At 43.7% G+C, this 25,915-nt stretch overlaps 1 protein-coding gene across 5 annotated transcripts in view; it reads right to left on the minus strand.

Annotated features, from left to right (window-relative positions):
* Slc20a2 (solute carrier family 20 member 2) overlaps window positions 1-25,915 on the minus strand; it is a 94,621-nt gene that overhangs the window by 26,083 nt on the left and 42,623 nt on the right. For all 5 annotated transcript variants that reach the window (XM_040731947.1, XM_040731948.1, XM_013110885.3 and 2 more), the window contains 3 exons: window positions 6,467-7,020; window positions 2,651-2,791; window positions 1,094-1,179 (listed from right to left, as the gene is read on the minus strand). In XM_040731947.1, coding sequence (XP_040587881.1) covers window positions 1,094-1,179; window positions 2,651-2,791; window positions 6,467-6,755 — 516 coding nt within the window. In that variant the 5' untranslated portion in view covers window positions 6,756-7,020. The remainder of the gene's footprint in view (window positions 1-1,093; window positions 1,180-2,650; window positions 2,792-6,466; window positions 7,021-25,915) is intronic.

Genomic DNA, 25,915 nt, shown 5'->3' on the forward strand with positions numbered 1-25,915 from the left:
TTCACAGAAACCTGCTTGCCTCTCCCTTTCCAAGTCTTGGGATCACCATGCCTAGTAAATTCTAATTTCAATCTTTTGGGTTTTTTCTTTTGTTTTGACAGAATGTATCTCTCTGTTTTTTTTCTTTAAAAGATTTGTTTATTTACTTTGTGCATATGCATGCTCTATCTGAGCGCACACCTTTATGCTAGAAGAGGGCACAAGATCCCACTACAGACCCCACCGTGTGGTTGCTGGGAATTGAACTCAAGACCTCTGGAAGAACAGCCAGTGCCCTTAACCTCTGAGCTGTCTCTCCAACACCCTCTATGGTTTTTTAATCCTCTTAAATTAGGTCATTAAAAAAAATCAAAAAGCACTTGTTGGCCAGTTTTACATCAAGACACAAGCTATAGTCATCTGTCTGAGAGGAAGGAACCTCAAAAGTGAAATTGCCTCTATCAGACTGGGCAGGCTTGTAGGGCACTTTCTTAATTAGCGACTACTGGGAGGGGCACGTCCATTGTAGGTGGGGCTAACCCTGAGGAGATGGTCCTAGATTATGTGAAAATGTGGGCTGAACAAGCCAAGCGGGAGAATCCGGTAAGGGGCACTCCTCCATGGCCTCTGCATCAGTTCCTGTCTTCAGGTTCCTGGCTGCTTGAGTTCCTGTCCTGACGTCTCAGTGATGAGCTGTTACCTGGAACTGTAAGTGTGACACACCCTTCCTCCCCAGGCGGCTACAGTCATGGCATCCATCAGTGCCCATTGTAGACGGAGCCACCTGGCCAGGACAGCGCTTTGATATTGAGTAAAGAGGCTATTCAGCTGTTTTAATTCATGAATCCATTTCAAAATCTCAAAACTTTTATTATTTCCTTGCTGGGAGTGTCGGCTAATGAACTAAATTCCACAGCCGTGAAGCACCCTTTGTGCACCAGGCTCTGGCAAGGCCTGCCTTTGTGGAGGCTTCCAACTGCTCATGTAACCCTCTTACTCAAACTCCAGTGCACCCTGGCAATGACAAAACAGTTCTGTCAGAGACCTACTGTTACCACCGAAATTAGTTCTAAAATTTAGTAAGACGTAAAATTCAGAAAGCAGCCTCACTTACCTTTGTTAAGATGAACATTCTGATTAGCACAAACAGCACTCCAGACATGAAGCCGGAAAGCAGCGGCGATATAAACCAGGAAGCAACTGAATGATTAAAAAGGATGGACATCCAGTCAATGTTAAGATTTACACGCAAGTATATTTAAATACAACAAGAAGCAACACACTGCCTATATTCATACATACTATCAGAACTGTTTTTGCCAGAGTCAGAGGTCAGGAAGTCCTCCCTCATGTGTAGCTCTCCTCAGGCCCAAACATAGTCACCCACAGCTGTTTATAATGGTAGGTTACTGAGGTTCCCAAGCTCTAGCTTCAGTAGAGGGATTATTTCTCTCTAAGCCAGGGTTCTCAACCTGTGGGTCATGACCCCTTGGGATAGCTGATAGTCTGCATATTGGATATTTAAATCATGATTCAATTATGATTCATAACAATATGACTCATAATAGATTCATTACAGTTATGAGGTAGCAATGAAACAATTTTATGGCTGGGGGTCACCACAACATGAGGAACTGTATTAAAGGGTCTCAGCCTTAGGAAGGCTCAGAACCACTGTTCTAAGCCTCTTACTTGCTTTTATTAGTACATGTGGAGTCTGTTGTCCCAACAGCAAGGGTTACATAAAGGTGGGTCATGTTCTGTTTCCTTTAACCACATCCACATCAGAGCTTGCATTCCTCACATCTAATGACTAGAAATCTGGTGTTAGCCCCTACCGGGTGCTTCTAAGTTCTGGCTACACCCAGAAACCACCCGGGAGTTTTCGAACACCAGTGATACTCTGGCTCCACCTCCATACTTCCAGAGCTGCAGAGTAAGATCGGGGTGTGGATACTTCTTAGTTGCTAAAGTTGAGAGCTGTTATTTGAGAAGCTTTGGGACATAAGGTGATGATTTTCATGGTGGCCCATGCACCTTGATTGGCAGGCCAGGAATCATGACCTAAGGCTAGGATGGTTCTAGTCCCTAAGGCTAGGATGGTTCTAGTCTAGGATACAATGAACAACCTGTAGGACAGAGATGTACCTTCCATCCTGAGTGGACTGTACACATGGGCCTGGAGAGGATTCCTCACTAGCTAAGTGTAACTGGAGCCCTGAGGGGAGGAACCCCACAGTGTTTCCTCCAGGGGGCAGATGGGGCAGTCTGTGACTCAGTGATGCCAACAACACTGGCTTTATTCAGAGGCTTGACAATGATGGTAAACACTGACTCTTAGATTTAAGTCTTTTCTTCACTTGGGCCTAGCACTAGTCTTTCTCAGACTGCTACGCTGATTTCAGTGAAATAAATGTTCTCTTCTGGTTGGCAAGGAAAAATAAGATACTGATTTCAGAAGCTAGATGATACTGTAACATTTTAAGAGTGAGTTAAAACTGAACTCGATCCATTAACGGAAACTGTTAAGGAAAATGCATGCCTACCTATACAATACAGGTCTTCTGAACCTTAACATTTGAAGGGGAAGTATTATAAAAGTAACTTTTAACGAACTTACTCTAGAGAAGGCAAACTTTACTTGCTAAAGGTAAAAGAAGATGCCAATTACCAATCTTGACAAGCTCCATCCACTGCACTCCTTTCGTGCCGATCGCCACGAGTGAGAACCCTATAGTAGAGCCGACTATGCAGTGCGTTCCCGAGATTGGAAGTCTTAGGAAGGATGCGATCAACTGCCAAACAGCTGAACCTGTAGATGGAAAGATGTGTTAAAACCCCAGATACTCAATATGGCAGGGAGGGGATATCAACAACATTATGTCCCCGTAAGGCAGTTTGAATGCAATTGGCCCCCATAAGATCATAGGGTGTGGCACTACTAGGAACTAAGGCTTTGTTGGAGGAAGTGTGTCACTGTGGGGGCGGGCCATGCTCAAGCCATGCCCGGTGTCCGAGTCTACTTCCTGTTGTCTGTGCAAATGGCAGAACTCTCAGCTACCTTTCTAGTACCATGTCTGCTGGCATAAAGCCATGTGCCTGCAATGATGATAATGGGCTAAACCTCTCAAACTGTAAGCAAGTCCCAATGTTTCCCTTTATAAGAGTTGCCATGGTCATGGTATCTCTTCATAGTAATAGAAACCCTAACTAAGACACCCTGAGTTTAATTTTCCATGTTTTCTTACAAAGCACTGACATGCTGGCAAAAATTACTTAGAGTGATTACTAGCTATCACATGAGGGTGAGGGCATCAATGATGAGTCACTCTGCTCTGAAGTCTGACTATGATAAGACATTACACATGAAAAAAATTTGAAAAAGGCAATATATTGGGAGAAAGTTTTGTTCTCTTTTGTAATCCATAAGGAGACAAACTAACACACCATATCAGTTTATGAAAGAGAGAGTAACATGCTGCCTTGCCCTTTGACTTTTGCCACACATGTGAAAAATAACAGATTGGTAACCTGAAATTGGGTATGACCTGAAGTTGGGCATCTGCTCTCAGATCTAGCCTGCAGTATCGGGAGCTGTGAGTTTGGCCTTGTGTTCTAGGCTTGATGTTTTTCTAGGCTATAGGTCACTGAAGACATCTGCATAAGCAGGTCCTGTATGGCAGGGAGCTCTGAGAATATCAGCTGGGAGATATCCCTTTCAGCAGCAGTTGCTGAAGGGCAAACAGAGCGGAAGACTAGGCTGATAAAGTGGACTATTACCAAGCCCAAGTTAACTCTGAAAATCAGCAGCAGTGGCCTTAAGCACCCCGGCCTTTTCTTCAAAGATAGCTGAGTGGTGAAGGTTCATCTGAGGCTACATATGTCCTAATGTAGGAGACAAAGTGGACAGCTGCTCCAGCGAAGGCCAGGCACGCTGACCTTTGAGACAAGGCCTGGTGTGGCGCCATATACATCTCTGAAGTGTGTGTTGAGTGAAGAAGGAATCAGTCGTGCGCTAACACAAGGTGTCAAGTCTCCAGGGCAGCACTTGTCTAGACCCCACCCCTGTGACCTTGATCAGTAGCAACTGGTTGCCCTACACATAAAACCAGAGTTAGGATCGTGCTTCCTCATCCAGAGCTGTAATGTAGAAGTATAAACTTCATGGTTTTATGATTCTTATAAAGTTAACCTAGTGATGTAGGAGGATGGTCTGAACTCACCCCGTCGCACTCAGACTAAATTTTCCTTCTTGAGAGTTGCCACCATTTTTTCTTGCTGACTTTATAAATTATAGTGAGAGCTGGGGATCATGGGAAGGCAGTGTAAGGGAACGGCAGATGAAGCATGGTTGCACGGGGGTCAGCCAGCGGACAGGAGCCACCTCAGCCTTGGGAATTGCTGAAGGGATACAGAGTCCTACACACGTCAAGAAGAAAACTGAAGAAAGACAGCTCTAATGTTAGCTAGCGACATCCCACAAAGGAACATGGATGAACTATGGGACAAAGATCCCAAGAGAAACTCAGGTTCCTTTGAGGTGCTGGGCGGTGTCTGGAAGATCAAGTAGAAGGCAAACAAAGGGTTGGGGTCACATGAGGGCCAGGGATCGGCCTGAGTAAGGGTAGGGTGCGGAGTGGGAACAGGAAGTGAAGGGTGAGGAGACTTGACAGCTCTTTGTCCTGATGTCAGTGTGTGGTATCTTCATGAGGCGATGCCCAGATTTGAATTCTCAGGGTTTTGGAAGCACTGCTGACCTCATATGACCTTAGTGGGCTGATTTTCTATAGGGCTAAGCAAAGGGTCTCCGAAAGGTAACTTGTGCGGGAAGTTTAGATGGCACTTACAGCAGCTTCCACTCAACCCGAACTGGGACACAGGCTTTTAGGGAGCACAGAGGCCCCGGGCCTGGGCAGAGGTTAGAGCGGAATAGAGTGAAATGGAATGAACAGAGTGAAGGTAGAGTAGGGAGGAGGGTGAAAAGACAAAACGAGCAAGGAAGAGAGGATGGAGGCAGAGTGAAGACTGAGGATTCGGGATTCTCAACAGACTTAGCTTCAGTTTGGGTCAGCAATGGTGACATTGTCACATTAAATTCACACAGCTCCCACTCATAAGGAATGCAGTTTTTAAAATCTAGGCAAGTCATACAAAATTCCCAACTCAACGGGCTTTGAAATTCATCTGACCACAAACCAAAAAGGAAACAGCAGAAGCAGCCACCACCCCCCGAACAAACCCAGAGAAGAGAGAAACCGAAGCAATCATGTTATTCAGACAAACCCTTAAATTGCCTTGGTAAACCCAAATTCTAGTTGAGGGAAGAGATCCTTTTCTCTTTGAATAAGGAGCCAAAGGCCGCGGGTGGGAAAAGTGGGACCTGGAAACCAGCAGCTGGGACAGATTGCTCAGCTCCACCACGGTCAGCCACAGGGAGTGCTTGGTGCGCAGGCGCAGACCTGGAGTAGATTCTATCCTAGGGGCGGCTGCACCTAGACTGAGCCTGTCAGTGTTTCTCTTTGTTCCTCTCATAGTTTCAAGAGTTCTTTCTCATAATACCTTAGTGCAGTGGTTCTCAACCCCCCCAACACTGTGACCCTTTAATACAGGTCTTCATGTTGTGGTGACCCCCCCAACTGTAAAATTATTTTATTGCTAATTCATAACTAATTTTGCTACTGTTAGGAAAGCGCAACGTGAACATCTGTGTTTTCTGATGGTCTCGGGTGACCCTGTGAAAGGGTCATTTGGCCTGCAAAGGGTCATGACCCGAGGATTGAGAGACACTGCCTTAATAATTAAAAATCTCAATTTTAGTTGATTATAGTGAGATTATAGGTTATATTGTAAACTAAAACCACAAGAGTTAAACTAATCAATCTTTTTTCCCTTAGTACTGGAGATTGCTGGGTCTCGTGCATGCTAAGGACAGACCCTGCCATTGAGCCATGTCATCGGTCCCCAAATATACTAGTGCTATTTGTTGTAGTACTAGCGGTTGCTCTCAGGGTTCCATGCACGCTGGACAAACAGTCTGGTCCAGAGGCACACCCAACTTCCTAAATATTGTTTTATAGTATCTACATTTTTGAGACATTCCATCATATACAATGAAAAGTCATTAGAAAAAAATATAAATCAACTCTCAAGGTTGGTTTTAGGTAAAATTTAAAGCATACTCACTGATTTTATGTGTGTGTGTGTGTGTGTGTGTGTGTGCACTCTTTCATAACTTTAACATATCCCTAAAACAAAGTAATATTCTACAAGTGGTACCTTGAGGCTCAAGTGTATTTTAAAATGGCTAAAAGTTTAGGAAAATGGATGCTTGCTTGTAAAATTCATAAAGTACAGGCAATGAAAATTGTATCAGAAACACAAATCATTAAAGTTAAAACATAGACCCCCTCACTCATGGAAATGGCAATGGGATCAGGGGAGATGAGTGGGCGCACTTTCCACTGGTGCAGAGGTTAAGGCTACTCACCAACCATTGCACTCACTTCCCCAGCCATGAGGGTCCCCACAGTGTCATTGTAGAGGTTCACATCGATGATGCCCTTCCGGATAGTCTCTCCTACTTTCGCTCCCAATAGCACAGAGCCAGTGGTTTCAAATATCGAAGCCAGAATGCATGCCTGTCTCAAGGTTACCACGCCAGAGCCCACTGCAGTTCCAAACGAGTTGGCAACGTCATTTGCACCCACTGAAAACGCCAGGATGAAAGCAATAATAAAACCCAAAATGACCATCCACAGATACCCGTCCATAGCCATTGTGGAGAATGGGATCTGGGGTACTTTTCTTTTGCAGAAATATCTTAAGTAAACAAAATTTGAGGTTGCTAACTTCGGGAGGCCAAGAGTCCTTGTGAACAGTGAGTCTGCTCTGGAAAGTGCTGGACAACGTCGAAGTCTGAAGAAGCTGTTAACTGCTGGTTTCTGAACTATGGCGAGTACAGTTCATTGGGCTGTGTTCAGTCAGTGGTACAACACATTCCATAGTTTTGCTCCCAGCCTGGGAAAACTGTGATCTTTCTTCCTGTAGAAGGAAAACAGAGATACCAATCACCCTTGAGTACCTGTAACAGTCAATTCTTTCAGAAGTTAAATGTTTAAAGCCTTCTAATGGGATCTGTCTTTGGCACATGACAGGATCTGACAACAAAGCAATTTAAGGAAGATCCTAATTAGTCTCCTCCAACCCAACCAAAAATAAAACACCAAGCTGACTTCCAGATTGTTTAATACCTACAGATAGACAGGATGCCATAGTAGGTGAAGTGCTGGACGCAGTTCATAAAATATATTTGGTCATTCTTTTCAGAGATTGGATGCAGTTTGTAAAATATACTTGACCACTGTTTTCAGAGAGCAATTTCCTCAAATGAGTAACAGATAAGGAAATAAAACATCAAAGTTCTATAATTTTTAAAAATGTTTGGAATGTGCCAGGCTCCTTGGAACAGCGGTTACATAATCGGACTATGTGACACTACAGAGTGAAACTCATTTACATTTATGTGTGGGAATGCTGTGTCTTCAAACCCCGGAGCAAGGTTACTCTTCCAGGGGGTGACAAAGGAGAAACTCAGAGGAGGGGCAGACAAAATAGAGAGGGCAGCAGGCAGGGGCAGGCTGACCACTATCCACTCTCTCATCTTTCCCAGGGATGACCAGAGACCTCACTTGGCTAGTAAGGTCACCAGCCACTCATGACCAACGTGGCTCCCTCCAGCCCTCAGTCTATCTAGCTCTTGGCTGCTTGAAATCACAAAGGTTAGTCTAACTCCAGGGCTTTGGTCTCCGTGGGGTTTGCATGAGAATGGCCCCTCCTGGCTCACATTTGAATACTCGTTCCCAGCAGGTGGAACTGTTTGGGAAGGACAAGGAAGTGTGTTGTGGCCTTGTTGGGGGAGGTGTGCCACTGGGGAGGGCTTTGAGATTTCCAAAGACTGGCACCATTCTGGGCTTGTTTAGCTGTCTCCTACTTTTGGATGAAGCTGTGAATTCTCAACTGTTCCTGCTGTCACGCCTTTGTCACTGTCATGGACTCTAACCCTGTAATAAATCCAATCAAATGCAATCACAGTGTTTTGTCACAGCAAACTGGAAAATACCTAAAACAGGACCTGATGGCTCCACCCACCTCCCAGGCCTGCCAGGAACAAACCCTCTCCCCCACAGCCCAGCAGCTTCTTCCTCACTCCTGTTAGGAACCTGCTCCATTGTTCCCACTCAGGATGCTGTCCCAACTCAGGAGAACAACCCTGTCTATGGCCTCATTCATCTCTCTTGCTCCTAAAAATTCAACTTATCACCTAATTCATTCAATCATTCATCGTTCATTCATCCTTTAGGAGGTGTGGCCTGTGTTCCCCCGCTAGAAGACAGAGACCTTCATTCAGTGCTGCAATCCAGGCTATAGTAAATAGTCAAGTCACTAAATGAACACAGGAATTAGTGAGGAAATGGAGACAAGGTTTGCTTCGTCCTCCCAGAAGGAGAGGACACACTACAAGAAAACACCAGCGCAGTGCTGGGAGCTTTGTAACTGCCATTCTGTTAAAATACCATCAGGAATCCGGACTTGCTGTTGTTGTGAATGGTGTGAGGTGCAACCAATGGAGCCCAAGAATGCATTCATTCTTGTTTATTGTGCTGAGAAGAATGAAGAAGGCTCATCTCCCATGCCACAAGCGGCACAGTACCGACAAGTCAACAGTTAGGCATTTGTAGGGGAAAAGATATTTTTACATACTTACGATTATGGCAGTACAAAAAGTTAACATAAAAAGACCAAGAAGAGGCCTGAGACTATAGCTCATTGGTATCATGCTCGTTCAGCACAAATGAGACCCTAGGTTAAATCCCTGGCACTGTTGGGGAGGGAGGATGAAAGGTAACACACACCAATTGAGATTGGCAGTATAGTCTACAAACATGTACACACACATATGTATATATGTATATGTGTATGTTTACATGTTTATTCGTGAGTGTAAGTACACATACCAGGGAGGGTCATAAGGAGGTCACAGGACAAGTAGTCAGAGTCTCTACTATGAGGGCCCTAGGAATCACGCCTAGGCCACCAGGCTCGCAGACAAGTCCCTTTACTTGCTGAGCCATCTTGCCAGCCCAAACCCAGGATTGTTTAGTAGACCATTCTGGCTGTGGTGTGGAGGACACACTGCTCAGGAGACAAGTGTGGATGTGGGCAGACTAAGTATGTGTGTGCTGAGGCGACCACGAGGGCTCTGCATTGCAGTGGTGGCAGGTACGGGGGAAGGAAGCGGCCTCACTCCACAGCTGTGGACATAGAGGGACAAGACTGAAAATAACGAAGCGGCTTTTTCTTCTCCCTTGCCGGGTTGGTTGTTTTCAGTGACAGGAGAGCGGGTGGTGACATGCCAAACTGCTGTGTCTTTTGTTTTGTTTGGGTGGGAAACTATTTTTTTTTTTTTATGTCACCTGTGACACCAATTCCGGCTCAGAGATGCCCTTTCCTGCTGAGGTTTCTTGTGCCCACCACTGTGGAGATCTTTAACGTGATGCTTCACCTGTGTTCATGCCTTAAGCACTGTATTCACAGCCAGGAAGTACTGGGCTGAGGAGAAAGCATTGCCCCTCCTCTGGAATCTAAATAACCTCTATCTTCAAAGCACTTTGTAAGGACAAACAAAACAAAATGCTCTGGAGTTTTCCTTTTCCCATAAATATTTTTATTAAGCTCAGGTGAAACAAAACAAAATGTGCAAATAAACCCACTACGGCCTGGAGAGACTGACTGCCCAGTGGTAAAGAGTCTACATTGCAGAGCACACACGTTTGGTGCCCAGCACTCATGTCAGGAGGCTCATGACTGCCCCGTAGCTCCCGCTCCAGAGGATCTGATGCCCCCTTCTGGACTCCTCAGGCACTACACTCAAGTACACAAACCTACACTCAGATATACACACACAATTGAAAATAAAGCTTAAAAGAAATAACCTCACGATCTGAAGCACAGAAGACGGTGATGCCTCTTTAAGTGATAACCCTGACAAGCTAGCCGATGCTGTGCAGAGAGCCAAATGTTAGCGTTCCAAGAGTCACAGGTGTCCAAGGTCAGAGCACCTGAGGTCTGATGAGGTATTACATAGGAGGGTATTGATGACGGGAAAGCAGAATTTTCAACATGAATAAACACTGACTCATTCAATAAATGACACGGAGACAGCTCCACACTGGCTCCCTGGAAGGGGAAAAAGCTGGACTCGGGCAGGGTGAACACTGCTTGCTCTTCCAGAAAACTCAAGGTTCAGCCTTCACATCCACATCTTGCCTCACAACTGTAACTCCAGGCCCAGGGGATCTGGTGCCCTTTTTCTGACCTTCAAGGGCCCTGTGTAAATGTCACGCACAGATATACACACTGGTAAACACCGACACAGAATGAAGCCTTAAAAATAAAGGTAGATTCCCTATTTCACACCAAAACAAATGAGTTTTACAAGTAAAAACTGAACCCTAAAGAATTTTAAAAAGACACAAATATTTATTTAATATTGGAATGGGGAGGCTTAGATATGATACAAAGGCAATTAATAGAAAGAACCAACAGTGGCGTTTATAAAAATGATAGACGGAGGAAGAGCTATCTTTTTAAAAATGATTTTTATATGTATGAGTGTTTTACAGCATGTATGTAAGTGAAAAAAACATTCTCAGGATATTTCTGGACAGACTCACAGCTATTTCTGGACAGACTCACAACTATTTTAGACCAGGAATGTGGAGGAACTGTGGCCCCAAACACATTTATGGGAAATGAAGTTTGGGTAAGAAGGCTCCTGAAGGGGAGTGCTCCTAGAGGGTTTGTAGTTTATATGTACACATAGATATTATATGTATGTATTTATTTAATTTTATTTCTAAGGCAGGATCTCACTATAAGGCCCTGGTTGGCCCAGAATTCACTATGTAACCACATTGATCTTGAATGTTGGGATTAAGAAGTGACCCACCCTAAGTAGCTTTTATTTATTAATTATTATTATTACTGTGTTTTCAACACAGGGTTTCTCTGTGAAGCCCTTGCTAACTTGGAACTCACTCTATAGACTAGACTAGCCCTGAAGTCTCCTGAGTGCTGGGTTAAAGGCATGGCCCACTACTGCCCAGGCAGATGTGTGTGTGTGTGTGTAAATATATATTCTTTTAAACAGTTCTCTGAGTGATGCTCATATCTTCTAAGTTGGTCTCAAACTCACTACGTAGGCAGAGATAACCTTGAACTTCTGATCCTCTTGCTTCTACCTCCCAAGTCTGGAGTCACAGGCATATGGCACCACGTGGCATTTGTATTTCCAAAAGACTGGCACACCACCACCTACTTTCCATCAAGTTTACTGTGGTCTCTGACCATTTCTACAAGAAAGGTCATGGGCTTCACTCAGTCAAAGCTTTCCTTTAAGGATAGGTTCCCCTTAGAGGATCCTTAACCGACTTCCCAGTTTCCTTTCCATAAAACCCCAAACCCATCATATCCATCCCTAAAAGTGTAAGAGCTACTTCCCCTGAAAGCTGAAACTGAGTCTTGCGTTTTGACACTTCGGGTGAAGGGAGCTCCTTCCTCTTCAATGGTGCGATGTATTATCTAGTAACTGTCACAAATGGTACTCAGACTTCCCAAACACAAAGTCACAAGCTTTTCCTGATAAATGAGATAAAGTGAAACATTATCCTTCACGGGACAGCACAGATCTTGTCATGAGGAGTTCCTAGTCATATCACTCTTGAATGGCACATGCAAGCATTCACATTACACTTTAGAATGCTTGACAATGACAGGCAGGGAAAGGTGGCATGTGAGAACCAGCACCTCAGAGGCTGAGGTAGGAGGATAATGAGACCGTCTTGAGCTACTTAGGAAGTTCAAGATTTGTGTAGGTTACACAGCCTACCTGTTTTGAAAAGTTAAACCCAAGGGCTGGGGAGATGGTGTGGTAGTTAAGAGCAGCTTGTGTGGGTCAATTCCTAGCACCCACATAATGGCTTGTAACCATCCGTAAGTCCAGTTTCAGGGGATCTGAGTACCTTTTTTTTTTTTAACTTTTGTGGGTACCAGGCACACACATGATGCATGTACATACATGCAGGAAAGACGCTTGTACACATACAACAAATCTAAAATAAATCTAAAGTACACATTTAAAAAGTCAAAACCAAACCAAAATGTCCTTAAAATGTAACTCTGAACTCTGAGTCTTGCACCTGTCAGAATGGCTAAAATCAAAAACACCAATGACAGTTTATGCTGGAGAGGATGTAGAGAAAGAGGAACACTCCTCCACTGCTGGTGGGAGTGCAAACTTGTACAGCCACTTTGGCAATCAGTATGGTGGTTCCTCAGGAAATTGGGAATCAGTCTACCTCAAGATCCAGCAATTCCACTCTTAGGCATATACCCAAAAGATGCACTATGTTCATAGCAGCATTATTTGTAATAGCCAGAACATGGAAGCAACCTAGATGCCCCTCAACTGAAGAATGGATAAAGAAAATGTGGTACATTTACATAATGGAATATTATTTAGTGGACACACACACACACACACACACACACACACACACACACACACAGAATCTTGAAATTCGCAGGCAAATGGACGGAACCATCCTGAGTGAGGTAACCCAGTCACAAAAAGACAAACATGGTATGTACTCACTCATATATGGATATTAGACGTAGAGCAAAGGAGTACCAGCCGACAATCCACACCTCCAGAGAAGCTAGGAAACAAAGAGGACCCTAAGAGAGACATATATGGTCTCCCGGAGAAGGGGAAAGGGGCAAGATCTCCTGAGCAAATTGGGAGCATGGGGGAAGGTGAGAGGGAATTAGGAGAAAGAGAAGAGGAGAAGAGGAGTGGGGAGGAAGACATGCAGAACCAGGAAGATTGAGGCAGGGGAAGAATAGAGGAGAGCAAGAGAAGAGATTCCTTAATAGAAGGAGCCTTTATAGGTTTAAAGAGAAATCTGGCACTAGGGAATTGTCCAGTGATATACTAGGATGACCCCAACTAAGAATCTAAGCAATAGTGGAAAGGTTACCTTAAATGCCCATCCCCTATAATGAGATTGATGGCTACCTTATATGCCATCCTAGAGCCTTCATCCAGTAGCTGATGGAAACAGAAGCAGAGACCCACAGCTAAACACCGAGCCAAATTCCTGGAATCCAGTTGTAGAGAGGGAGGAGTGATGAACAAAGGGGAAACCCACAGAAACAGCTGACCTGAACAAGCTCATGGACCCCAGACTGACAGCTTGGAAACCAGCACAGGACAGAAGAGGTCCCCTGCACATGAGTGTCAGGTAGGAGGCTTGGGCAGCCTATGGGGTCCCTGGTAATGGAACAGTATTTATACCTAGTGTACAAATGGACATTGGAAGCATTCCCCATAGAGGGATACTGTCTCAGCCTAGACACATGGGGGATGGCCTAGGCCCTGCTCCAAATGATGTGACAGACGTTGATGATCCCCCATAGAAGACCTCACCCTTTCTATGGAGGAGAAGAGGGAAGGGATGGGGTCGGTGGGGTGCATGGGAGAATGGGAGGAAGAGGGAACTGGGATTGATATATAGAATAAGATTTTTCTGATTTAAATTTTTTAAAAAGGAAAAATGTAATTGTGAAAGTATTTTTATATGTTCATGCTTATGATAAGAATGGGATGTCACTAGAACAGCTCTGAGATGGCTTTGGTGAGTGTGTGTGTGTGTGCACACGTGTGATATTCACAAGTCTATATGTGTACCTGTGGAGTTCAGAGGTTGGCAGAGGTTGACATGAGGTGTCTTCTTTAATGGCTTTATGCAATATTAAAAAATCTTTTTATTATATTTATGTATGAGTGTTTTGATTGTGAAGTGTGTGTGTGTGTGTGTGTGTGTGTGTGTGTGTGTGTGCGCCTGGTTTCTAGAAACACAAGAAGAGGGCATTGGATACACTGGGGCTGGAGTTACAGATGGCTGTGAGCTACTACACGGTGTTGGGAGTCAAGCTCAGGTCCTCTGGAAGAACAGTCCCGGCTATTAGCCACAGGGCCATGTGTCCAGCCCCTCTACCCTTTGTTTTTGTTGTTGCTAGCGAGTCCATGGGATTCTTCTTTCTCAGCCTCCACACCCACCGAGTGTTTGGGTCACAGATGTACACCTCCCAGCTTTTCATATGAGTGGATTTTCACATCTGTACAACTATGCTTTACCAACTCCATCTCCTCCTCTTTAAAACAGCGTATTCACAAACACGCAAAGCAGTCTGGGGGCAAAGGAGCCTGAAGGAAGATTTTGCCCGCAGCAGAGCTGAGGAAGAAAGCAAGAGTGGTAGGAAGGCAGCGAGGAGAAGGGAGGAGAAGGGAGGAGAAGGGAGGGGAAGGCAGGGTGATCAAGCCAAGCATGAGGCCAGACTCGGGGCGCAGGGAACACAGAGGCAAAAGGACACAGCGGAGACAGGAAGATGGGAAGCTTCCCCAGCGGGAGCCAAGAGCATGAATAGCCTGAGGATGAAGATGAAAGATGGCACCTGGCACCGGGAAGGAATAGATGGGTGGGACAGTTTGCTGCCACCCTGCCACCCTTTTCTCTCCTAGGCTGTAAAAGGGAACATTTGTCTCCCTTCTGTGGAGATGGGAAAGAGCACAGTCTCTGCTTACAGGGCTCCTATCCCATTCCCGTCTAGTTAGCTGCTGGTTACACCACTCTGGCAAGTCACCTCCATGGCTAGCTGGGAAAGCTGACCACCGACCACACGCAAAGCAGAAGCCACAGCATGACAACTGTGAGAGCTGTTAGCAAGTATGGAAACTTAGGCCCAATCCTACTTCTGTTAGTAATGGCAGTGGACCCTGGCATACACACATATATCTCAGCCAGAGCTTGGTCTTCCATAAAATGTGGATGACGACAATATTCACGTCACTTACAAAATCAGTGTGACGCTAAATCTAACAATGTAAAGTATTTTGTAATTGTGGCGTGCTTCAAGTAACTTGAAGGAACAGCCTTCGATAAAAACAAAGGAAAAGGTATAGGGATACAAACCTTTCTAGCAAGATCTTTCTCATTCGGTACCTCTCTCCATGCCCTGCCCCAGCTCTGTGGGAGTCACATGGTTATATGAGGCTTCCAAAGCCTTCTAGAAAATTCCTTCTCTTACAGTTCCAAATCATGGCCTCTTCTTTGGCTAAAGAGTGTCACATACATTGTAAGGGACAGAGATTTCCTGGGGTTGGGGTGGCATGAAAGGAAGTAAAGAGAGATATTAAAAAAACCGAAAAGCTAAAGGGCCCTAAGGGGAGAAAATTTACTCAAAATGGTGAAGCCATAGCTGGGGCATGGTTCCAGCCAGGCCAGGGATACATATTGAGACCCTGTCTCAGAAACAGGAGGAAAGAAAAGAAAAGAAAAGAAAAAAAGCCAAGCCACACAGGTACACAATTTGGCAGTTCTTACAGAGCAAAACATGTACTAACCCAACCACCCGTCGACTCATCTTAAGGGGTATTTATCGAAGGAGCATGATGACACTTGTCTACCCGGGAAACATTTGGTTTAAATTTTAAGTCTGGTAGCAGTTACACACTGCACATTTTCAGAACTCAAAGTATACACTTAAAATTGGTGAGCTTTATTATATATAAAACTAATCCAAAATAAGCCAGGTCACACAGAGTAGAATTCATATTTGATAGCTTTTCTTTCCTACACTGTAGGTATTACCCACCCCCAAGTCCTCTATGTTAAATGAAACCAGAACAGTTCCTCCTACATAATGAGAAGGAGGCAGCTGGCCAGCTAGGGATGGGGAGGGCACATGACAGCTGGCATTTTCATTCCCAGCACCTTCGTAAAAAGTCGGGCACAGACACTGAGGTCAACAATTAATACATGGGATCTCCTGAAACTGAGAAGCTTCTGTAAGGCAAAGGACACAGCCAACAAGACAAAAAGGCAGCCCACAGAGTGGGAAAAGATATTCACTAACCCCACATCTGACAGAGGACTGCACTCCAAAATTTACAAAGAACTCAAGAAGAAGTCTCCAAAACACCAAAGAATCCAATTAAAAAGTGGGCTATAGAGAATTCTCAATAGAGGAGTCTAAAATGGCTGAGAGGCACTCGAGAAAGTGCTCAACTTCCCTAGCCAGCCATCAGGGAAATGCAAATCAAAACAACTCTGAGATACAATCTTACTCTTGTCAGAATGGCTAAAATCAAAAACACCAGTGACAGTTTATGCTGGAGAGGATGTGGAGAAAGGAGAACACTCCTCCACTGCTGGTTGGAGTGCCAACTCGTACAGCCATTTTGGAAATCAGTATGGAGATTCCTCAGAAAAATGGGAATCAGCCTACCACAAGACCCGGCAATTCCACTCTTAGGCATATATCCAAAAGATGCACATTCATACAACAAGGACATCTGTTCCACTATGTTCATAGCAGCATTATTTGTAATAGCCAGAACTTGGAAGCAACCTACGTGCCCCTCAGCTGAAGAGTGGATAGAGAAAATGTGGTACATTTACACAATGGAGTACTACTCAGCAGAAAAAAAACAATGGAATCTTAAAATTTGCAGGCAAATGGATGGCATTAGAAGAAACCATCCTGAGTGAGGTAACCAAGTCACAAAAAGACAAACATGGTATGTACTCACTCATATGTGGATTTTAGACATAGATCTGGGGGGTGACAGCCTACAATCCCATGGCCAGAGAGTCTGGGAAACAGAACCTTCATCCAATGACTGATGGAAGCAGAGGCAGACTCCCACAGCTAAACACTGAGCTGAACTTAAGGAACCCAGTGACAGAGAGGGAGGAGTGATGAGCAAAGGGGATAAGACTGGGGTGGTTTAACCCCCAGAAACAGCTGACCTGAACAAGGGGGAGCTCTTGAATCCCAGACTGATGGCTAGGAATCCAGCATGGGACTGATCAAGACCCCCCTGAATGTGGGTGTCAGAGAGGAGGCCTAGGCAATCTATGGGGTCTTGGATAGTAGATCAGTATTTATCCCTGGCACACAAATGGACTTTGGGTGCCCATCCCACAATGAGGAATGCACTCTCAGCCTGGACTCTTGGGGAAAGGTCTAGATCTTGCCCTGGATGAAATGACAGACTATGGACACCCCCATGGAGGGCCTCACCCTCCCTGGGGAAATGAGGGTATATTGGGGGGTTGGTGGGAGGGCGTGGGAGGAGGGGAGGGAAAGGGAGAGGGACCTGGGATTGACATGTGAAGCAACCTTGTTTCTAATTTAAATTTAAAAATAAAATTACACCAGAAATAGAAAAAAAAAGTGGGCCTGATGGCTCATGCTAATAACCCCAGCACTGGGAGGCAGAGAGGGGGAGTCTTCCATGTGCTAGCCAGCCAAGTCACTTAGGAGTTTGAGACCAGTATGTTGTAACAAACATGTCACTCTGATTGGCAACTCCAATGGCAACTCCGTAATCAGTTGTGAAGTCACCTATTGTGAGTCTGGTTCTGTAACTGTGTCACCCAGAATCCCAGTCAGGAATGGTTCAGAAAGTTCAAGGAAAGCAATATCACTCTTTTTGTGTGTGGGAGGGTGTTGAGGTGGCCAGAGACTAAGAGCTTTAAAAAATACTGTACTTTTATTAATCTTTCCAGAAACTCACATACAAGGTATTTTGCTTATATTCACCCTCTGTTCCTTCCTATAGCTCTTCCCAGATTTACCACCACCACCCATTCCCTTTCAAGTTTGTGTCTTTTTGTTTTTATAATGCACCGTGTCCTATCTGTGCTGTGCTATCTATATGGGTGTGGCCACCAATGGAACATGGTCAACCCTACCAAGGATCACACTCTGGAAGAAAACTCTGCCCCCCTACTCATCAGCCAGCCACACCCTGTCTACAGCTCCCCCCCACCCCCACTCAACAGTCAGCCACACACTGCCTATGGCTTTGTGACTAGGACTGGGGGGCTCCCCACTCCATGATGGAATGGTGACCGGTTCCATTTTGTGAAGGTAACCACTGTTAGTGGATGAGGGCAATGTCCTGTCATGTTGAGAAGACACTGTTTAGCTCTGGTCCTCCCCAGCCTCTGGCTCTTCCAGTCTTTCTGTCCCTGCTTCCTCCACAGTCCCTGAGCCCTGAGGGAAGCAATGTGATACAGATGGCCCATTTACGGGCAAGGGCCCCACAGACACTTATTCACGGCATTCTGACTGACTGCAAATTTCCGTGTTAACTACCATCTGGCATACAAAGGAATTTTTGTGATTAAGAGAGAAAGACATACTAGTGTACGGTTTCAGAGATACAAATTTCGAGAGCAGTATGATACTAGGTCCATACAGCAAAAGCTAGAAAACACACCTTAGGCAGATACTTTTAAGGGTATATCTGTCATTCAGGTAGCTGAGGACTTAGTGGAAGCCCTCCTCCCCCACCTTAGGAGTCTTTTCCTAGGCACCACTTTACAGACTTCATCTATACTCAGGTACTTGGGATCCTTCTCTCAAGTCTCCTTTCTCTTCCTTGGGCTTCTTTTGAGGTTTGGCCATCCAGGCTCGACTGAATTAAAAATGTCATTCCGGAGCCAAGTACTCTGCAGGTGTTCCTCATTGAAGTATCTGAGTTCGTGTTTACACGGAATGGCTTGTAACTAACTACTCATTTTTTTCTGTCTTGGCTCCTAGAGCTGGAGAATCTCAGGACACTAAAGCCAGAGGACTTTAGAAGGTACCCAGTCCAGCGTTGTCATTGTGAAGACATAGCTGACAAGAGAAAGTGATCTTACATGAGTCCCAAAACACACGACTTAGTTCCAAGTCAGCATCGTAGCAGGAGAAACGCAAATGCAACGATTCAAAGAACCTACGACGTGGAGTCCTGGCTGACACTCCTCAGTCCTTCTTGGCGATGGTAATTCCATCTGGGGCACTAATGGCCCCTGGGGTCCTAGAGACGGGCAGAGCTGGGGTGAAGGGAGAACAAGGAAGAGTATGCACTACACAGAAGCCTGCCAAGGCTTTGTCCTTGGAAGTTATCAAGGTTACTTGATCCCTCCAAGCCTTGTTCAACTCTGTAATTCTACATCAACCAGAGACCACAGGATTGGAACGAGGCAGTGTGGCCTAGAACTGGGAACCACAAGATTGTTTTGTGGGATGAGGTGGGTGGAGATTTCCGACCCTTTCCCAGGCAGGGCGAGGCAGGGGCTCTGATTTTACAGAACATGAACCAACTTACTTTTGCTCCATCTAAAGTTTCTACCTAAGAGCCCAACACTCTGGCTTTCTCCATCACCCCCAGGCCACATTCCTCTTCCCTCACCCCCGCCCCCAGTATTAGTATTCTCTACTGACATTTTAATTTCCTTCCGGATCATAATTGTTGTTGTTATTTAGATGTTTCCTCTCTGGGAAAGCATTATATAAATCTAACCTAATCTCTCTCTCTCTCTCTCTCTCTCTCTCTCTCTCTCTCTCTCTCTCTCTCTCTTTCTCTCTCTCTCTCTCTTTCTCTCTCTCTCTGTTTCTGAATAAATACATCTCTATATTTGTATTTTGAAACAGGGTCTCACTATGTAGATCAGAGTGGTCCTGAACTCAGGGACCCACCAGTGGTCCCTGCCCTCCTTGGTGTTGAGATTAAAGGCATGTGCCATCATGCCCAGCCAAGTAGTTTTTAAAGGATAAAAAGATAAATACAAAGATAATTAAATGGGATAAAATTCAAGGAGTGAAGGTGAGACAGCCGCAGAAGAAGAATCTAGTAGATTCTATGTGGGTCCCATGGAGACTATTTTTAAAATTGTAAAAGAAAGAGTAGTAGGCATTTTTTAAAACAGATATCTGATACAAATCCGAATGACCAAATGGTAGGTTATTATAAACAAGCTTTTATTTTGTATTTCTACTTTGAACTCATAACTCAGTTAATCTATATAAAAGTTATTACAAGTAAAGATACATCATCAATTCAAATCTGAGGAAAGTAGCATAAGGAAGCAGGAATCTTTGATCTAAGAAAGACTACAGCTGGGCAGGTGTTAAAAATTCTAACTGAACGGATGCTGCATACCCTGAAACCAATTCTTACAGAAAATGTGGGATTATTTGTAGTGGAGGTTTACAAATTGATTACCACTGTGGCAGGGTATTTTAGGTACATGGCTGTTTGAAAGTGAAGGACAAGAGTCCTATGTATTCATTCCCATTTTAAGATAGAAAAAGGACCCATGTATTTCTTCCATTTTAAGATAGGAAAAGGTCCCATGTATTTCTCCCATTTTGCACTTTCTGTATGTCCTGGAGATGGAACCCCCAGGGCCTGGGTTGTTTGATATAAAAAATATTTTCATGAGCAAATAAATCACTTATCACATGAAATTTCTATCAAGTGGCAGGCCTGGGATGGCTTGTTCTAATTCTGTGCCTGAAGTGTTGGACTGCTGGCCAGGGTCCAAGAACTATATTAAGGAAGTACTTTCCTCCTAGCTGGTTTAAAATGGAACCTTGTATATAAATAGATATCTTGGCTCTTACATATTTGTTTGCTAATTCTGTTCTAATGGGTTGGGGGTGCAATAAAAATACTGATGGTACTTACATAGTTTTGATTCTGGAGTTGTTGGGGGGAAGGAACAGTGGTTAAGAGTGCTTACTGTTTTCTCAGAAAACTAGTGTTGGATCCCAGCCCCCACACTGGGGGAGCTCATGGATGCTGGTATTTCAGCTTCTGCTTCTAGCCTATGTATATATGCTCACATACACACCCACAGACAGAGACACACTCAGATACAGACACACACAGATACACAGACACACTCACAGACACACACAGACATAGACACATACACACATATACACAGAGACACTTTTGATTCTTGAGACAAGCACACATTTTTTCTACTAATTCAACACAGTGTAAATACAATTGACAAATGATTATCTCTATTTCATTTTCAATTCATAGCTCCCTGTTTCTTGCTCTCACTCCAGAGATTTTTTTCCCTTTACAACTGGTTTATTTATTTCTCTATCTATTTATTTATTTTACATGTATGGCCATTTCATCTACATCCAGTGCCTACAGAGGCCAGAAGAAGGTGTTGGATCTGGAGTTATAGAAGGTTGTGAGCCATCATCTGGGTGCTGGGAATTGAACCCAGGTCCTCTTGAAGAGAAGCCAGTGTTCTTAACCACTGAGCCATCTTTCTAGTGCATTCCTGCGATTCTTGAGCACAGTTTGCTAGGGAGCAGGACAAGTAAGAGAGGACACACAGCTATGATATGGATTCAGGCAGTGTCTTCCTCTTTAGAAAGGAAGAGTCTGGCCAAGTTTCAGAAGCATTTCACTAGAAGTCTGGAATTTCATTAAATGTTACTAATATTGTGCTAAATTAGCTGTACACACAGCCTAAGCAAGACAATAATTTTGTAATATTGCTATTTGATTGAGGAATCAGGTGGAAATTTAGTAGTGCTTCATTTCTTCCAGAGAGAGTACCCAAATAGAAACTTTTTACTAAATTAAGAAGCCATGAGAACTTGTTTGATGGTACCTTCAAAGAAACATGGACCTAACACAACAGCTGAAAACATAAAAGGGATGAGACAATGTATAAGATTTCTTTGGAGATCATTTCTCCACTTTGCAAGGATGTTGGCACTTGATGCACGATGAAGAGCCAGCTCCCTGGCTTCATCCTCCCTTTGGCTGACTTGGACCAAGAGAGGATACTCTGATGGGAATATAATTAGGAAGTAACTGGACTTAAGTAATGCTTTCATGGCATCTTATGTAAGTTCAGAAAGGAAAGAAAAAGAAATATATAATTATTTCATGTTTTATCATTGCCTATACCAGAGCATTTGTGCAAACATGAGCAGGGAGATCAGTGTCTAGGGGCACTTTCTCAGCCTGAAATACTACATTATTTCTTGTAAGGCAAGCCTGCCAACAGTATATTCTCAGTTTGTATTGTTTTGACACCTTATTTTTTCCATTATCAATTCTGAAGGATAGTTTTGCTGGCTAAGGATCCTTTCTGTCACTCTGCTGCCTGCCTTTTTGCCTCAGTGTTTTTGAAAACAGCTAGGCTTCAGCTCTACTGTATTCAATGGTTGTCTTTCTCTTGGTCCTTTCAAGATTTTCTCTCTTGTCTTTCAGTTTTTTTGGCTGTCACGTGTCTGGATGTAGATCTCTTTGTGCTATCCAATTGGAGTTTGTCAAGCTTCTTGTCGGTATTTCTCATCAATGTACAAAGTTAAGCTATTTTAAATCATCATTGATTGCTTTTGAAAATCTGCCCTTTTACTTTGTGACTGTATGCAGGTTTGCATGTGCTGTGCATGTGTGGGTCAGAGGACAGGGCAAGAGCTGCTCCCAGGTACTGCCCACCTTGGGTTTCTCTCTCTCTCTCCCTCTCTCCCTCTCTCTCTCTCTCTCTCCCTCCCTCCCCCCCTCTCTCTGACTCTCCCTCTGCCATCACTGGGTTTTATGTGAGCTCTGAATTAGGGATGTCCTGTTTACAAGACATGTCTTTAATAACTGGTCCCCTTCTTCTACTTTTGATGTTACTATTGCCGTATTTCATGGTGGCTCATATGTCTCAATGGCTCCATTAATTTTTCTTCATTCTTTCTCTTCATTCTGCATAAGTTCTATTGCTCTATTGTCAAATTCACTGAATATTCTGCCAACTTAAGCTCACTATGGAATCCCTCTAATTAAATTGTCTATTTGGTAACTTACTTTTCAATGCCTGAATTATGGCTGATCGCATATAACATTGAACCTACTGACTTAATAATCCTTACATGTACAGTTCAACAGTATGTGCAGCCATCATCACCACTCATGTAAGTCTTTATCTATAAAACTAAAATCCTATGCCCATTCGACAACTATCAGCCCCCATCTTCCCCCAGTATCTCAAACCCACACTTCCCAAGCCGCCTCTGTGGATCTCTCCACCTAAGTATTTCACATGAGCAGTCATGGAGTGCGCATTTGCCTCTTTGTGGCTATCCACTTAGTGCAAAGCCAACACTATTCACTTGTCATTATGCTGTTTTACTCACTCTACTGTCCTCGGAGCTCATCTACATTGTAGCACATGGCAAAGTTTCCTTCCTAAGACAGAATGTACCAATTTTATTTATGTATTCACCTACCAAGAAACATTTGGGTTACTCTGCCTTTGGGTGATTATGAATACTACTGTTATTAAAATGGGTAGACAAGTAGTTCTTTGACACCAGGCTTTCTCATACGTAGGAATGAGCTGCTGGGTTATCTAACAGTTCTATTTTTAAATTTTTGAGAAGCTGCCATACTGTTTCCTAGCAGCCTCATATTTCAACATTTTCATCAACCATACCTATTTCTCTAGATCCATTCCAGTATTTCTTAGTTTTCTATCAGTTATTTTGCACACACACACACCATCCTAATAGGTTGAGGAGATACATCACCATGGTTTTAATTTTCATTTCTCCAATGAACAGTGATACTGAACAGTTTTCCACATTTGCTGGCCATTTGGTTACTTGGAGAGATGTCTATTCAAGTTTTTTGTCCATCTTAAAATCAAGTCATTTGGTATTTTTTTAAATTGTTGAACTGTATTTTAAAAATGACATATTCTGAATACTAACCCCATTATCAGATACATGATTGGCAATATTCTCTTCCATTCTATAGGGTGCCTTTTTACTCTATTGTGTCCTTTGAAGCACAGAAGTTTTTAATTTTCATGCAGTCTAATAATAATGTTGCCTGTGTCTTTGGTCTCATATCTCCATTTGGTTCATATATTTCAATGAGAATACCCTTCACAAGAACAGATATTTGAAGACTTGGTCTCCAGTTGGTGGCACTGACTGAGTAAGTTGGGAAGGTTTGGTCTTGCTGGAGAAGTATGGCATTGGGGTGGGCTTCTAAGCCAGAACTCATCCTTAGGCTAGTCTCTCTGCTTCCTGCCGTGGTATAAGATGTAAGCCCTCAGTTCCCAGCTCCACTCATCATGGACTCTTACTGTTCTGGAATTGTAAGCCCAAATAAAAATCTTTCTTCTATCAGTTGCTTTTGGTCATGGTCACGGTGTTTTATCACAGTAATAGAAAAGTAGCTAACCGACACAGAAATATTTCCTGTGTGTGCGTGTACACACAAGGCAAATCATTGTCACTCTATGTTTAAGAGAACTCCTTATACATAATTTTATTTAGATTTCAAAAACATACTTATAGTGGTCTTGTTCAGTTTTGGAGATCCCTCAAAAACAGTTGAAAACTGGACCTTTCAAATAATATACATCTTAACTCTGGGTACCAAGGCTCCCACTGCATATTAGTCTATTGTTGTTTGGGGGCTTTTGTGGATTTGGTTGAATTACTTCTGTGAAATCTACCTCTCAATGATATCTCTGTTCAGTTTCTATCCTTTATTTTTTTATTACTTGTGGGGTGTCAGAGATTTATTTATTTATTGGTCAAAGATTTGCTTAGACCCGTTGTAGAGCTGTTTCCTCTAAGATTCAAACATTCTACCCTGCAGGGAAGCTTCTTAAGTAGGAAGGCAAACAACTCAAAATAGCTTCAGGAAGTCCCTGAAATTGACCAGACTCACAAAGTCCCTCCCTCTCAGTAAAGATGCCGAGGGGGGGGGGGTTATCAATCTCAAACCAGCCAAGCACCAAAGAAGTCTCTTGAGGCCAGATCAACTGTCTAGAGGAGGTTTATACGAATGCAGTTACTTGGAAAGCATACTCTCTAACATGCTGAGCTGCCTACAGATCTGTGCAGTGTGTTCCAGCTTCCCAGCTTTGTGGGCTGTCACCTTTGCTGGGGTATGTTTTGATCATGCAGCTGTCTTTGAGTCATTTCTGCTCCTATAAATAACCCCTCATCTGTATTCTTGTAAGTCACCCCAATAAAACTCATTGACTCACCAAGTTGGACTTTGGTGGACTCTATCCTTTGGTCTGGCGTGGGCTCCATATCTGGGGTGAGCTGAATAGGTGTGTGTATAATGGCTTCCCAGGAAAAGTCCTGTCACACAACACTACCCTCTTAAGTAGTTAAACTTTCACCCTTAACCATGGTATATGTATGTGACTTCTAGAAGGCTCTCAAGGCTTGGCTTAGGGAATCCAGGGTGCAGGGGAGGCTTGAGTACAAAGGGAAGCACAGAGCTGGAGAGTCGGCTCAGGGGTTAAGAGAACTATTGCTGTTTCAGAGGATCCGTGTTTGATTCCCAGTACCCACATGGCAGCTCACAACCATCTGTAACTCCAGTTCTGCCCTCTGTGGGCACCAGGCATGTATGTGGTGCACAGAAACACATGTAGGCAAAACACTGATACACATAAAATAGAAATAAATAAATCTAAAAAAAGTTTAAGGGCAGCACAATGGTGTTCTCTGGGGGGTGGACTGTAGTCCATCTATGGTAGTAGCCCTAAAAATCTGCATGTATAAAAGTTTACATATATGTATGCCAGAAAGGGGGAATTTTCTGTATGCAAATTAAAAAGAAAAAGTGGTCATTATTTGTATGGAGAAAGAGCCTTCTGAACCTGTGTTGCTTGTAAGAGTTGGATTGGGTTCCTTACTGATTCCCAGAAGCTGACTAGTTAATATTCCCTGGGGAAGTAGACAATAACATCTTTCTTGTTATTATACCATTGCCTTCTCAGAATACAGTCAAAGTTAATTTAAAAATTATTCTAATGCTTAGAAGTGAAAACAATAAGGTCAAACTCTCACATTTGATTGTAGGTTAGGCTCTGGGTCATTTTCCTTTAAGTAAAATTCTAGGTTTATTTGTTACTTGCAAGTCTGGCAGATTACTCTGACTTTAAAGAACAAGGAAAACCCAAAGCACTGTAAT

The sequence above is a fragment of the Mesocricetus auratus genome, unplaced genomic scaffold, assembly GCF_017639785.1.
Source record: "Mesocricetus auratus isolate SY011 unplaced genomic scaffold, BCM_Maur_2.0 Super-Scaffold_100026, whole genome shotgun sequence".
In the NCBI taxonomy this organism is placed as follows: Eukaryota; Metazoa; Chordata; class Mammalia; order Rodentia; family Cricetidae; genus Mesocricetus; species Mesocricetus auratus.